This window comes from Amphiura filiformis, chromosome 19, assembly GCF_039555335.1.
Source record: "Amphiura filiformis chromosome 19, Afil_fr2py, whole genome shotgun sequence".
Taxonomy (NCBI): domain Eukaryota; kingdom Metazoa; phylum Echinodermata; class Ophiuroidea; order Amphilepidida; family Amphiuridae; genus Amphiura; species Amphiura filiformis.
The window spans coordinates 230,048-246,578 of record NC_092646.1 but is presented as its reverse complement, the minus strand read 5'-3'; the positions used below and the strand labels follow the sequence as shown (position 1 = coordinate 246,578).

Sequence of the window (16,531 nt, the reverse complement as noted above, 5' to 3'; positions counted from 1 at the left end):
ATTTACTTTTAATATTTTTAATTAGATATAAAAAAAAACATGCACAGACGCAGTTAACAACTTTCGAGAAATCTTCAAATATTAAAACGGTTCTATAGTTTAAATATTCGTATAGCTGTTGCCGAGCATACTATAGGCCAATACTAATTGGCCAATCGCCTATGCCGGACAGAACTACTTTAAACCTTCCATGCTTTCATTTTATTATAATTAGGCCTACCTCCTCCTCCTCCTGTGTCTCCACCCCCACCTCCATTGCCGCCGCCTCCTGTGTCGCCCCCTTCTGTTACGCCACCTTCTGTTACGCCACCTTCTGTTACGCCACCTCCTGTGTCGCCCCCACCACTGCCTCCTGCACCCCCACCATTGCCTCCTTGACCCCCACCTTTGCCTCCACCCCCTCCTCCACTTTCGGCTGTTGTGACGTCTTCTCCTTCTTCATTGTCCATTTCGCCAGATTGTGTCGTTGTTTTTCCATCCATGCCTTCACCTTCTTCTTCACCGTCAGCACCATCTGTGTAATCATTAAAGGCGCACATAAATATAACAGATGTGGAAATATGAGTATAAACTGACCAGTAGATACCAGGGCTGATATTCATAAAACCACGCTAGGGCTAGTTGACAGCTAAAATTGACTTTAGCAAGCTGCTAAGCCTAGCTGATTGCTAATTCTTATTCATAAAACCCAGTTAGAGTTAGCAACATTCTAAAATTTTGCCAAAACTTAGAGTTGATCTGGGGCAGCGCTAAGTCACTAGTTGACAACTAGTCTTAATGATTTTGAACTAAGTTTGACATGATTTATTGTTTTAATTTCATATTAACTGTTGTCAATTATGAAAAATAATGTTCTCAGAATATTCTGTTTCTGAGGTCTTCAGTGTGTTTTACACATAAGAAACTGTCTTAAAAACACACAACAAATTTAGGGTGAATGAATAAACATTGAACTAAGCCAGTATTGTTTAACCAAATTTGCACAAGAAAAATGATTATGATATAGCAAGTAATCTTTAGTTAAGCAGATATGTTCAATCGAAGCAATTCTGTTCAATTGTTTGATACGTAAAATATATATTTTGGAGACATGTTACCAATGTTCTCTTTGGTAAAGATGCATGACTTATTTTCAATAACAAATTATATGTCAATTTGATAAAGATAAATCATGCTTGGCTTTTGTCAGGACAACAAGCAAGATATATCATATGCTATTAAATTATCTAATATTATTTACACAGTGTTGCTCATGAAGCTAAATGAGCAGCGTTAAGTGGATGCTTGTTGTTTTCTATTTGATGAAGCAATATAGTATGTATAGTATGTTTTTACAACAAACCAAGGACTTAACATGTATATGAACTTTACTTGTTCAGAGTATCTTTTTTAATTTAATTTGCCGTAACAACCTTGTAGGCCTATAGGCTATAGCTTACAAAATACACATGTAATTTTATTAACGAAATCTCAATGAAGACCATCAGCAATGAGTCATTACATTTTGATCATTTTGACTGTGGTTCAGAGCTCAAGTAGGCCTATAATAGACATGTATTATATAAGCCTATTGTATTAGATGTTACACAACTGTTGAAGGCCATAGCACCCAAAACACCCAAATAAGTTATCAGCTAAATATTTCTAGTTGATAGCTAGTTAGCAAAGTGTTTAGCAAGGTTTTATGAATAAGAAATTAGTTGATTGCTACGTAGCTATCAACTAGTGGATTTATAGCATCTTGCTAAGCACTAGTTGGTTGCTAATTTAGCAAGGCTTTATGAATATCGGCCCAGGTGTAGTCCTACTAATTCATGGCATATTTGATGGCCTAGGGGAAAGTTAGCCTATATTTGCAAGACTATCCATACCTTCAAGGTGAAATAAACCTACTCATGTTACTGGTCTGGCCTGCTGTCAGATCTTTCCCGGGGAAAGATCAGATTCCAATATTCACCTTTAAACATTAAAATTCAAGTGTTGTTTTTTGTTGTTGTTGTTTTTGTGTTTGTTTTGTTTTTTGTTTGTTTTTGTTTTAGGTTTTTTTATTTCTTTTTTTTTTAATTCAAAATTGGGACATGTTTAAACATTACATAGCCATATAAAAAAAAAAAAATACCAAACTCATTTTAAAAGATCGTACATTATGACTTCAAATCCCCTGCATGCAATAATAAACGTCGCGGTTTTCGACGTCGATTGGATGCCTCCACCATGGAGCAGTTTAAATTTTTGTCTGCACATCAGCCAGTTTGGTTCCGCGCCCTCCATACAAACAGGGAGCGTATAACCAAACTGGCTGCGTAGGAGACTATTTAAATTTGGAAAGCTTTATGCAGCCGTCAAAGGGAGTCTTGAACCTACCCTCCTCTTCACCTTGATTCACCCTTCAAAAATTATTTTTAGGCAAAGATTCACCTTCTGTCTAAAAATATTAGTTCAAGAATCACCACAAGAAAAAAATTATTAGTTCAAGATTCACCTGATCTGTGAGTGCTGGTTCTATGTAAAGCATATATAACACTCCACACGAGGGTAAAGATTAAGTCAAAGATTCACTTTTGCAATTAGTTGTTTGGTTGAAGATTCACAGCATCTGTAAACTCATTGGGTCAAGATTCACCCTATGGTTTTGTCTTGTAAGTTTAAGATTAGACGCATTTTCACCAACGACTTGGTGAAGTCTTGAGGAGGGTAGGGTCAAGATTCCCTTTGACGGATGTAAACAGCTGATGTCAAACTTTTGAGTGGTACACAAACAAACATAACCTAACATGACCTTTGACCACCTATGTGACCTTGGATACCACGATACATGAAGGTGCCCATATTGCAGGTACAACCCGAGTTTGCATTAGGATTAAAAAATGTTCATATGAGACCAAATTTTATCCAAAAGTCTTAAATATATATAGTATTATACAAATTGACCCCAAATGACCTTTGATCTTGTTGGACATCAAATGACCCTGAACACCACCAATAGATGATACCTTTAACCTCAGTATATGACCTTGAACACCACCCCCAAAAAAGTAGCCAGAGTTTCTGACCATGGCCCACCTATCCTGAAAATCTGAAGTCAATATGCCCATCCATTCACAAGATACAGCATTCGGAGGTACGGAAGCTCGGAAACACGGACATTGTAAAAACAGTATGCCTCGCGGTGGAGACATAAAAATATGCGGAGATTGCAGCAATTTATGTTTGTAGTGCATTATCTTGTGTCGCGATATGTAGCAGACTCCTGCGCCCCCACCATTACCTCCTGCGCCCCACCAACGCCTCCATTAATTACCTCCTCCACTTTCGGCTGTAGTGCCGTCTTCTTTTCTTTCATTATCCATTTCTCCAGATTGTGTCGTCGTCACTTTTCCATCCATGCTTTCTTCTTCTTCCTTGTTACCGGCTGTGCAAATAGAAAATTAAAAATTAAAAGGGTATTTCGTGATCCACAGCCTCATCCCCCCACTTTTCTCAAAAAAAGTTGAGATTTTTATATCACTGGAAACCTGTGGCTACATAATGTTTATGTACAAAATATTTCTTGCAGATTAATTCGTTTAGCAAAGATACCGTGAAATTTGAATTTCGTTCTGGTGCACCAGAACGAAATTACAACGATTTGTCTATGGAGCAGTGTAATACACATAATCATGCATAACTCGCGAACGCAAAATCAGAATCAACTGAAATTTTGGGAATAGGTTTTTTTCGTGGATATCTAATGAAAAATGACATAAATAGAGGATGCTAGGATCACGAAATACTCCTTTAAGCCTAAAATTAAAATTCAAGGTGTTTTTTTAATTCAAAGTTGGCAACTGTTACACTATTGCCTTTCCATGTTTAACATATTTAAGAGGCGATCTCTTGAAGAAAATAAACGTATAGTCCCGACCTAGGCCCTATAGACGAATCCAACGAGCCAAGTCATGGTCAGGATTTGGTCGGCCATCTTTGGGACCCCGCATCATCCCGCATGCACCAAACAGGTGTTGTGACTGCCCAATTGGGTGGATTAAACCCGCTTAAAATTCGATGTTAGATTCTTTTGTGTTGTAAACTGTCATCATTCTTTTGTCTACGACTACGTGTAACACGGGTGCAGTTTATAATACCCTTCAAGGCCGCATCATCTCACATTTTAGGTGAGTTGGGTCCCCGTCGCGGCTAATGGCTGCCATTGAGGAGTAGGAATGCGTGAAATTGGATTCGTCTATACAATTAAAATATTGTAAAATAAGGAATTTTATGACAATCAACGTCGAGTAGAAAGTACGATTATACCAGTGGCGTAGATTTCTTTTTGACATGGTGGGGGTGGGGTGGAAAAAATTCTTGAAGCATAATGAATCCAGCACCTTTTGGCGACTGACAGAAATTTATTTTGGTACAAATGCGCGAAGCAGGCGAAAAAAATGAAGCTAAACTGAAGCTAAAAATTGGTACTTTTGGGGCTAAAATGGCCCAATAAAGGTTAATTTGAAACCCACATACAGGCGTCAACATTGAGGGGGATGATTGTATGGACCATCCCCCCTGGCAAAATATTGGGGGGATTTATCCTACGCCTATGCGATATATTGAAGTACATGACTAAAATGCAAAGAAAATGCGGAGAATTCGCATTGCAGATGCAGTTGCAGCAATTTATTTATTTATTTATTAAAACCATATTTATACAGGGTTACCCTTCAGATAAATCTGCTATTACAGGGGCCCTGTGTCATGTCATAAAGTATAAAATACATAGAAATTGGTAGAATTATACATATTAGAATGATTAAAAATATAAACATCCAAATAGAACCATATATCAAATACATCAAATATCAAAAGTCATTAAATTCATAAAGTAAAAATCTTTGGCTAGTTATTTACATTTCTCTGTGTCTTAAAATATACATGTAATAGTACTAGTATACATAAAATAATTAATAACTTAAACATCCAAACATACATCAACTTATACATCAAATAATATCTAAAGCCATTAAAATCATAGTAAAGACCTTGGCTAGTTATTTACATATTCACTGGGTCATAAAACATAATATATGTAAAATAATTAATAACACTCAAAATATAGAAGCATACATCAAAATACATCAATCTTTAAAAGTCATAAAGTAAAACTTTGGCGCATTATTTATATTTTTCATTATACATTTTACAAAATATTAAAAGTTCAGAAATTTTTGTGAAGTGTCCGTTTGAACAAGTTTGAGTTGTAATTTATTAACCTTAAATGTTGTGGCATTTCATTCCACGCTGTAACACCTCGATAATGAAAAGTTCTTTTTCCTGCTTCTGACGACACCTTGTTATGGTAAAGACACAGACCTGAGCTTGACTTTGTTACGTAGGCGTGGTGGGTGTTAACAGGAAAATGACTGAAGCAATGACTGAAGACTGAAGAAGAAGCGTTTTTAACGTTTTAAACGTGTTATAAACGCGTCTTGGTTTTGATATAAACGTTTATATGAAACAAGAAGAGTCTTTCAAAAAGACGCAGTTCACGGATCAGGTGTATAGTAATTTGTTCTAACTTTCCATATTCATATCGAACCTACTCTGCGCTGATCTTACAATAAACTAGCGATTTGAGGCATAATGATACCTACATCCTGACCCTGGCTTATATAACTCTCCAGCAGATACAAACTACAGGAACTAAATTTTGTGGTTGGAAGTAATTGAGTAAATCGCCTGTATCAAAATATGCAGTTTATTTTTCATAAATGCAGTAATATGCTCAGCCTTATCACAAAATAAACAATAGCATTGATCTTACCCACCAATCAGTAAAGCCTATTATAATCATGTGATGGCTCAATCCAATAGTAAACATGCTTAGAATAAAATTCCCTTTAAAAGGGAAAGCCAGCCTCAATGTAGAAGAGGTCTTGTAATTAGTTTTGGTCAATGTGAAAGGCATTTTAGGATCACGCTTACATCTACATGATGACAGTCCACCAAACCATCAACGATGAGAACATGCACACTGAAACAGCAGAAAACATTAATTCCTAATCTCATGTCAACTCTTTTAATTCATTACATGTACTCCAAATTGTTCTGGTCTGTTTGTTTTGTTGTTGTTGTTGTTGTTGTTGACGTTGGTTTTTTTTGTCTTTTCAGCTTTTTACCCACGATATCTCAATTTCCAATTTTGTAATACCAGAACTTACGAACTCAATATCTTCGCTTAGGAATGTCCGATTTCACTGCTTTCGATATATACACTGCCGGTTTGAGTTAACTTACATGTACATTTTATTTTAAAATAACTTAATTAATTCGCAATGTATAGTTTAAGCCTACTATATTATAATAGATAGTGGCCAGCACATTTATAAAGGACTGGTTACTCACTACAATCTTCACTCTTAAACTGTGTTTTTCTGAATGTGCTGATCATGTTGATTGCTAGTCGGAAACTCCTGCGAAGCTATGGACATGGCATCTTACATACTCCATTCTATAACACTCTGCCTAGTGCCTTGTGTGTTTTCTCTTCAATCATTTTGTTGAATGTAATTTTATGAATCAAATAGTTATGTGTCATTTTATTTATAATAAAGAAGTTATTAAATTAATAAAGTAAGACAATTTATTTATCTATAAGTGCATGTCAAATGGGGTACATTGTTCAATACTATATGCATAAATTATGCCCATATTATAGCTAGGCCCTAAAAACTTTATTTTGCATCGGATTTTTCCCGTTGAAAAGACAAAACTGATGTTTATGATAGCAACCATTTCATCAATAACATTTTGAGTCATTTTTATCCATAAAACGACACAGGATATGATAGATAACTACTTTCACATCAATATGGTCCATATGATCACAGATTGTTGAGAATCTGTGATATGATCCGGGGATATGATGAAGATTTTGATTCTATAGATCTGTTATCAACATGATATCACGCTGTTCAGTGGTCAAGGAGTAAGGACCCCGGTCAAGGACACTGATATGACATCATAGGTGATGTCAGATTTTCTTCTGCTGACCATATGATGCTATATATATTAACTATTATTGTTACATTTAGGCCTTTAAACTTTTAAAGTCATAATTAATTAGTTCAAACATAACTTTGGTAATACTCACTCGTTTTCGTTCGTTGAAACGGCAAAACATACTTACTTTTCCTAACAAATCGAATTAAAATATTTTAAAAAAAATTTAACCACAAAAAGTAAAAAAAAAAAATCATTCCAATACCACTAAAATATAATCTCTTGAGTAAACTGACCCCAAACCTGAAACAGGTACCAGCCCCGAATGGGCTGGCGAAAAAGGCAAAAAAATGGCTGTCATTGTTTCAATACAAGATAAGCTATCTATACAAGATGTGCTATAAATTCCTTGTCATGTGGGGCAGGATTAGATAAAGGCCTGGGTATGAGACATTAGCAATTATTTCCTAGCCTCTTAATCACAGGGTTGATGGGCTACAATAGCTATTCAAGACACAGTGTATGTAAGGGATAAACTGTGCATGTGAGATATGGGTTCAAGTGGGGGAAATGTTCACTCGTGAACCGTACATCAACATTTTAAAAATGTTGTCAAAATGTTATTGGAAAATATTTTTGGCAAATATATTTGCAAAATAACACTTAATACACAACACATATCTTAGAATGTTTTGCATCAAGTTTTCAAAAATGTTTTCTGAATGTTATTTAAAAATGTTTTGTATAAAACGATTTGTGTCGGCTGGGTAACTATACGTTTTGTTTTGCGATTGAATGCATCATACATGATTTCATTGGCATGATGGCAGCGGCACCAGGATTTATTTGGGAGGGGGCATGGGGGAAGGGGGAAAAGTGAAATTCGGGGAGTGGGCGCAAAATCAACAAATTTTGCGCAGAATTGCCGCAATGGAAATGTTCCTAAATTTTGGATTTTACTGGGGGAAACTGGACATTTTCCTCCATAAACTCCTCCCGGCGCCGCCACTGCATTATGCCCTGGCGCCGCCACTACATGATGGGCGTCAATACCGGGGGAACAGGGGTAGGCCTACATGTCCCCATGTTTTCAGATGAGAAACACAACATTAAACTCATACACTTTGGCACGTACAATATTAATCCCCGGACACAATCATAAAAGTCAAATGTTAATGGGGTGCAAAATGCGCACCAAATAGCCTATAGCTTTAATTGGAGCTTCAATTTAAATTTATTTATTTATTTATTTATTTATTACACTTTGTCACTGGCACCGAATTACACACAAAAATATATTATATTGCACATTAAGTTACATCAAAAATTACACAATATTATGAAAGGAACAATATTTGTTTTAAAAAGTCCAGTGAATGGCTGGAGCGAACATGCAGGTGCCAGGCACCTCTAAGACCGCCCCACCAAAACCAAAAAAGAAGGGAAGGGAAATATAAATTAGAGGGGGAATGTAAGTTAAGTTATATTTGCCTGCAATTTGGACAAAAAGAGGTCCAAGTGCAAACAGAAGTTGCATCAAAGGTGCGAGCAAATTTGGACTGGTAAAACTCCAAAACTTGTTGCTTAAATGAAGCAACAGAATTTGTAGATCTGATAATACTAGGGAGCTGGTTCCAAATGGGCACCATACGCTGAAAAAAGCCCATCTTGTGTCACGCAGTTTTAGAAAGCTGATTTACCAGCAACAAAGGATCAGATGAAAATCTGGTGGTGGGACGGTCTTTGTTAATACCATTAAAAACTGCATAATCATCTAGATTGATGTCATATATATATAATCCCAGATTGCACTTGAAAAATATATTGAGATCAACATATTCTCTTCTAAAACTTAATGGAAGAAGAGTTAGCTCGGTTAACCTTTCTTTGTATTCAGCCTCGGGATAATCTAAAATGAATTTAGTTTTCCTTCTCTGGACACCCTCAACTCCCTGGATGTTGCGCTTTGAGGTACCACTCCAGAGGGGACTGTAATATTCCAAATCACTACGAACCAAGGCTGAGTAAGTCCTGGATACATTACGAGGGGCATTGAAGCCAATGGTCCGTTTAATCATACCAAGTTTTTTGTTACACTTTTAACAACACTGTTAATGTGATCATCCCAAGTGAAAGATGAGGAAATATCAAGACCAAGAACGGCACCATTCATTTTATAATCATGACGAATTGCATTCCTACGTCTGGTGATTGATATGATCTGGCATTTAGAGGGATGAAAATGGAGATCCCAAGTTTTGCTCCAATTAAATAGTGCATCAATATCACTTTGGAGCATGTGACAATCAGAGACATCAGAGATGTTTTTCTAACATTTAGAGTCATCTGCAAACAAAGCTAAAGAAGAATTCTGCGCAACACTGGGCATGTCATTAATGTATAAAAGAAAAAGCATAGGCCCCAATATTGAACCTTGGGGTACCCCTGACGTTCCAACTCCCTGATGTTCCAACTCCCTTTGGGCCTCCGTCGCGGCTCTCATTTTTTACAAAATAATGTGCCCCTATACACCCCAAACACATTCAGAACGGACTGAGGGACCGTTCACAAACACTTGTTACGGGGGCCTGATGCAAAAAAATTTCAACGCAAAAATTTGTCGGGCCTCCTTTTCAGATCTCAAAAATGTCAGGGCCCCCCCCCTTTTTTGACATGAAAATTATGGGTCAACCCCATAGAAAAGCATATAAACTCATTTTGCATCAGCCCCCAGCAAGTGTTTGTGAACGGTCCCTGACGTCCCTGCATGATATCTAGGCCTACCTTTCATATCAGCCTCCTCCGTTGTACTTTCAACAGTTGACGTCATATCATTGCCCGCACCAAGTCTAGCCTCCTCAGCGAGTACTGATGAAACTGTATACAATTAATTTATATATATTATTAGTTGATTGTCTACTCCCCCCTTATCGGGGGGGGGGGCTTCGAAAAAATGTGCACGGCTATGTGCCAGATGCAGACTTTCTCTATACCTACCGGTACTTTTTGCTACCCATCAGTATTAAGCCTAGGGGAGACCGGGGATGAAAGTTACACGGGGAAGTTGTTACACCTTTCAGTGTGCCAAGCTGGAATAAGAGAAGGCAGGCTAACTGACATCCATATGTTGCCTACACATCACTGGGGTATACTACCAATCGAGCTTTCTCCATTGTTCTACTAAAATGTTAAGTCAAAAAAACTTTTTTTGTCCTTACCTAGAAACTTTCTGACAAAACTATAATATTGTAATAGCTCTAACAACTGGAGGTGCATTATGCTAGCTTGTTATCGTAAATATAGTATGTGTAGGTCACTAATATATCCCCGATTCATGACCTTTAATTCTGCCTCAGGGTTGTGTTATAATGGCTTATGTGTGTAAAACTTCCTATGGGGATAGTTGTTACACTGTAACAACATACCCCATGTAACAACCTACCCCAATTATATTTTACATGTGTTGAACTAAATTTTGTTTCAATTTTCAGGTTTAAATATTTCATATGTTTTACTGTGTATTTTGCTTTACCCAGAGCTGTAATTGTTCTACTGTTAATGATGCCAAGAACCTGGAAAAGGAAGACAGAGAGGGGAAAACACCTCTTAATGTAACTTGGAAGCTGCTGCCCAGCGTGTGTTGGAATATGGCGATTCTTTACGAGTTGCAGCGGCTGACCATAATATAAGAGCATCATAGTTTAATATAAACGAACTTATTATAGAATAAAAATGATCTAAATGCTTCTAAAGCCCTGTAAAAGGTCCATAAAATTTTGTTTGTAACATTGTAACAACTTACCCCGCATAGTGTAACAACTTACCCGGTATGCGGGGTAAGTTGTTACAATAAATTACCTTCATTAGTTAATTAGTAGTTAATTAGTTGTTTGATGTTTTCATGTTTTGTATGCCCCAAGTTTTAGTTAACATAATGTGCTAACCACAGACCGAAGATGGAGTGTTCGAGTTCTTTCATTGAAATTATATGGGGCAAAATGTCAATTTTGTAACGTCCATCCCCGGTCTCCCCCCTATACCAATTTTCAACAAACAGGACCCAAAAATCACACAAATTTGCCGTAATCGGGCTCATTTAAGGACACTTTTGTGCCCAATTGGGTGCTTTGGTCTCCACTGACATTTTCAGAGCAAACAACCATTACTCTGGGCTCTAGGGGTGATTCGTGTTTATGACTCTTTATATCAAGACAGTCAGAAAAAGTTTGGGTAGGAAATTCAGATCAATTATAATTAAAAGGGGTAGAATGAATTTCAGAAAGAAATGAAAAAGTGGTCGTCAAAAATGGGCCATGCTTTGACTGGCATCATGTAGGCCCGGATCTGAAGGCGACTACCGATTTCCCCCGATGCGGACTGGAAGGCATTATCCCTCTCGTTTTCCATTTTCGTTTGTGAATAGGGGGAAGGGGGTTAGGTGTGGTCACGGGCACAGATATTCGTGTTTGGTAAAACACAACTGTGCCATCTAGTTGACTTTGTAGCTTTGGTTTGGAATTCATTTTTGTCCAAATTGGGCATTAGGCCTATAAGATCCATAGGGGCAAGGGTGTGATAACAAAGACGTTAATCGCACACCAAGATCGAGATAGTCGATCACAGCACTATTTCTTTTTTTTTTTTTTGATTAAAAAATATTATAGCTATGTTTCATTTGGCAAAACAGGATGATATTTTTTTAATCCAAAAATGGAATGGGGAGTAGTAGAAAGCCACCCCATGTTACAGAGAAATAAATTAATAATTATTTAATATTGTAAACGAACAATAAACATAGCCTGACTTACCCGCTAGAAATGAAAGCAACAGAATCACGAGGTTCATTTTTCGGCTCATCATCTTGATAGAAAACGTAAGATAACCATGCAGTAATGGATTGAAATGGTTGAAGCTCAACTTGAAACTGCAGCAAAGTGATGAAAAATATAAATTTAGTCGGAGTAAAATATAAGCAGACGGGGGGGGGGCACTTCAATTTGAAATAGATATAGGTGTAGGGCTGGCACTTTCGCACTTAGGGGCATTCGGTGAGAGCAAAATGTAAAAAATATGGGGTCATTGGGTGAGAGCATGATTTTTGGCATTCGATGAGAGTAAAATGTAAAAAAATATGGGGTCATTGGGTGAGAACATGACCTTTTTTAAATGGAATCTTTGGGTGAGAACCGAAACAGCGCCACAGAAACCGCGAAAATCGAATTTCTAGTTAATTCTAAATGGCTTAAATTTTCTTTGTTTTTTCAAATTAAGTAACAAAATCAGTAATAAAATGAAAGTTGCTGTTCAAATTGAACTTGTAATGGTCTTTGGGTGACAGATCAAAATAATAGAAAAATAAGGGGTCTGCGGGTGACAGAGCATGTGTTCTTAAAAAAATATGGGGTCTTTGGGTGACAGCGATCCTGAAAAGGGGTCTTAACAGCCCTACATACGCGTCACCTCCAAAGTTGAGTGCCCCCCCCGGGTAAAATATAAGCAGACCTATGGCTTTAAAAACGTTTTCCAGTAGTAGCTACAAAAAGTAAATATCGCGATAGTTGTGTCAAGGAATGTAATGGACCCTATCCAATAACCGGAACGGTATCACAATTGAAATGGCAGGTCAGATTGGTGGACAGATTTTTTGCTAAATTCGATAGGGTCCATGTCCTAAGTTGAGAATGGACCGTCCCACTCGATTTGTGAAAAGTCGTGAACCCTTTTGGTGGATCCAAGTAACTGTCTAAACATACTGCAGTTACTGTCCGTTTTCCTATACACAATACACAGTGCTCTCACCATTGACGCGTGACCTCTACAAATGATGTATGTTGGAAGAATGGACACTTGCCTAGTTAACATCACTGTATGAAAAATAACCAGCCAATATTTAATTTATTCTCCAAACTTCTAGCAAATATATTTCTCTAACATGACCTAAAATTACAGCTAGGTTAGATGTTCAGAAATGGTCGCACTTTTGTAAAATATGAGTGAGGGCAAGGCATAGCTAGCCAACTCCCCGTGTTAATTGAATGGAGATTTGACCGAAAATATTGGTATCGGACCGCTCACTTCTGAAGGATGCCACAAAAAAACGGTACAAGCTACATTTAAATTATTCTATGAAATTCTAGAAAATATAGTTTTGTAACATGTCCTAAATTTTTAGCTAATTTAGGTGTTTGGAGAGGGTCCCACTTTTGTGTTTTAGGAAGGATATGTAAACGACAGATAACACCAAAAATATGAAGAAATTATTTCCAAACCGTGTTAAGTCAACAATCATTATGTTGCTCATTTTCAAGAATGCTGTTTTACAAAAAGCACGCCATTGTCTCATTTCGTGAACAAAGGTACACATACCATTGTTTCCTTTCGTTTCCTTTATAATCGGTTACCCAACTGAAGCTATAATACCAGCTTTATTGCGATATCGCACATGTAAAACAGACACTTGTGCACAACCAGAGAAGATCCGATTTAATCAGTTGAGCTGTTTCAATGAGTGTTATCTTGGTTTAATAGCTTTTAATGGGGTTTAAGTCCTGCAAAGGTCGAGATGAATTCTACTGTAGACATGACTGCATCATGAATGAGGCAAAATTGAAAAGAAATGGGGGTTTTAAATTGAACTTTGGAATTTGAAAAGTATAAATCACGTTAGGTCTAGGGCTGTGCTAACACTTTTCTTTGATGACTTTGACCATGACTTAGTTGGATTCGTCTATATGCAGAATAGGATGGGCTACACGTTGATGTTTAGAGTTTTGGATTATGATGTCTATTACTCGACTTACATCCAAATTCATTCGTCTGGTAATTTTTTCTGGGACATCCTGTATAGGCCTTTATTTAATAATTCGTGATACTTCTGACGAGTTGTCACAAGACAATTCTCAAACGAAAATATACAACAAAAAAAAAAAAATAGTACACAAAGTCGTGATGTTGATAGAACCTAAAATTAATATGAAGTTTACAAAACCGTTATGGTGGCATACACTCTTAAAACAATATACTCAAATTTGACAAGAGAAATTTACCATTCAGATGGGAACATAACATATTTCTCTTCAAAATGAACCGGATATTCTCATTAAAATGACAAGAAACTCATCAATTTGATATGGTTACCTTGTCATTTTTTTTAAATGAATAGATTCTTGTCAAAAATGACCCAACTTATCAAATTTGAGTAGTTTGTCTTGTCAAAATTGATAAAAAAATAATAATAAATTTGAAGAGTTTGTCTTGTCAGATGGGAACTTAACAGAATCTTGTCAAAATGAAATGGTTAAACCTGTCATATTTTGCCGATTTGAATTGGTACTTGTTCAAATAAAACGGAAACTATTCAATCTGATAAGATTGTCGGCTCAAAGTGATAATATACCTAATCAAAATAAGCAGCAGGCCTATATTTCATCAAAATTTAAAATGTACAAAATTATACGAATGACTGGTCGAACAGGAAAGTAGTTTGTTTTAGATGCACAAAGAAATGACCAAAAAGCCATGCAGCTCGAACCCGAGACCAGATATGTGAACCAATGGGCAGTCGTAGTTGTTGGAAATCCGGACTTTTAGAGTGTTCAAAGGTGAAAAAAATCCAGCAGAATATACTTCAAAATTAGAAATCCCCAAGTTGAGAAGCTCATTGTGGACATTTCCACGATTTTTCATTAAATTAAGGGAACTGGAATGAGCGTTTTGAGCGTTTCGACAGCATTTTTTTGTGGGACATGAGAGCACATCAGACCAATCGAATTGCATTCTGAATACGAAGAATGTCTTTCTGATATCAAATAATTTTCATTTTATGAAATTCACGATATAATACAAATTTTATGACAAATTATTAGAATTTGATATTTTTCACATTTTAGAGATATAACAGTCCTCGAAGTAAATTTTTATAAATTTAATGATATAGTCTTAAAGTGTATGTAGCTGGGAGGAAAAGCCGACGATCAATTGAAAATTTTGACCTTTCATATTGAAGATATGGATTTTTTACCAAAAAGACCTAATTTTTTTGGTGTTTTGGGGGGAAAAATCCATATCTTCAATAATAAAGGTCAAAATTTTCAATTGATCGTCGGCTTTTCATTCCACCTACATACACTTTAGGTAGAAATCATCAGATTTATAAAGTTTACTTCGAGTACTGTTAAATATCAAAAAATATCAATTTTTAATGATTTGCCATAAAATGTGTATTAGGCCTACATGGCGAATTTCAAAAAATCAAAATTATTTGATATCAGAAGGCCATTCTTCGCATTGAGAATGCAATTCGATATGCCTGATGTGCTCTATTATCCCACAATAAATACTGTCCAAACGTTCATACCCTAGCCCTTAATTGCATTTCCAGGCCTTTCCCAGGTGGCCTTTCCTGTAATTTTGGCAACTGGAATTCCGGTCATTTGCAGAAAACAAACACATGGAAATCCAGAAATTTCTTTTATTGAAAGTGTACTTATTTTTTGGAGTAGCCCAATATGACAACTATAGTTTACTTAAACGCCTCAAAATAAGTTTGAGCCTGGTCATAACCTTCAGCACAGTTGATTAAACAAGATATTCCTGAAAAAAATTGGTGTCAGTTCCAATTTACAATGTAATTATTATTTGATTGTAATGTTACAGATGGAATTGCACGAGAAGTTTTGCACTGCAGCACTGACAAGAACATTTAGTGGGAGTTCATTTATCATTAAATAATTATACACTTACATACGCGTTTTGTTTTGCTTCTATTATCATGATTATAGCTAAAAAATAAAACATATGTAAATGAGGTAGCTAATTTGCATATTTTGCGACACAAATCACATGGGATCTTAAGACTGCTCCTTACCACCATCCCACCAAGTTACATCTCTATAAACCTCACCAGTTACGAAAAATGACAAAGAGCGTTTTGAAAAATCAAACAATATGCAAATGAGGTAGTTAATTCGCATATTTTGTGAAATGGCAAAAAACGTTTTAAAAAAATGCAAATGAGGTAGCTAATTTGCATATTTTGCGACAAAAATCACATTGGATCGTAAAACTGCCCTTACCACCATCCTCACCAGTTCCGAAAAATGGTCAAAAGCATTTCGACAAATAAAAAATAGTCAAATTTGGTGACTAATTTGTATATCTAAATTAGCTACCTAATTTGCATATTTTGCGCTCAAAATTGCATCAAGTCTGGGGGAAGCCACTTACCACCACCCTACCAAGTTACATCCCAATACACCTCACCAGCTCCGAAAAATGGCGTAAAAAACAATTATAACTAAACGTTACTGCAAAATGTAGTTAGCTGTAGTATAATACCGCACTAAAAAATTGGAATGAACTAGAAATTAAGGATTGAATGAAATAATTTTGTGCGATTCGAAAAGGTACAGTACGGTGTCCCATCGATGCCAAAAAAAATGGAAAATAAAATGGAAAATAAAAAATTCAATAAAAAAAAAAATTCAAAAAAAAAAATTCAAAAAAAAAAAAATTCAAAAAAAAAAATAATATTGATTTTTGATTTTTTTTTTTT

The 16,531-nt window shown here is 36.2% G+C and overlaps 1 protein-coding gene across 1 annotated transcript in view; it reads right to left on the bottom strand.

Annotated features, from left to right (window-relative positions):
• LOC140141658 (uncharacterized) overlaps positions 1 to 11,890 on the bottom strand; it is a 30,445-nt gene extending 18,555 nt beyond the window's left edge. The window contains exons 1-4 of the mRNA XM_072163570.1: positions 11,787 to 11,890; positions 9,763 to 9,855; positions 3,302 to 3,412; positions 221 to 514 (exon numbers count right to left, since the gene is read on the bottom strand). Coding sequence (XP_072019671.1) covers positions 221 to 514; positions 3,302 to 3,412; positions 9,763 to 9,855; positions 11,787 to 11,838 — 550 coding nt within the window. The 5' untranslated portion in view covers positions 11,839 to 11,890. The remainder of the gene's footprint in view (positions 1 to 220; positions 515 to 3,301; positions 3,413 to 9,762; positions 9,856 to 11,786) is intronic.
• Positions 11,891 to 16,531: the final 4,641 nt, after the last annotated feature.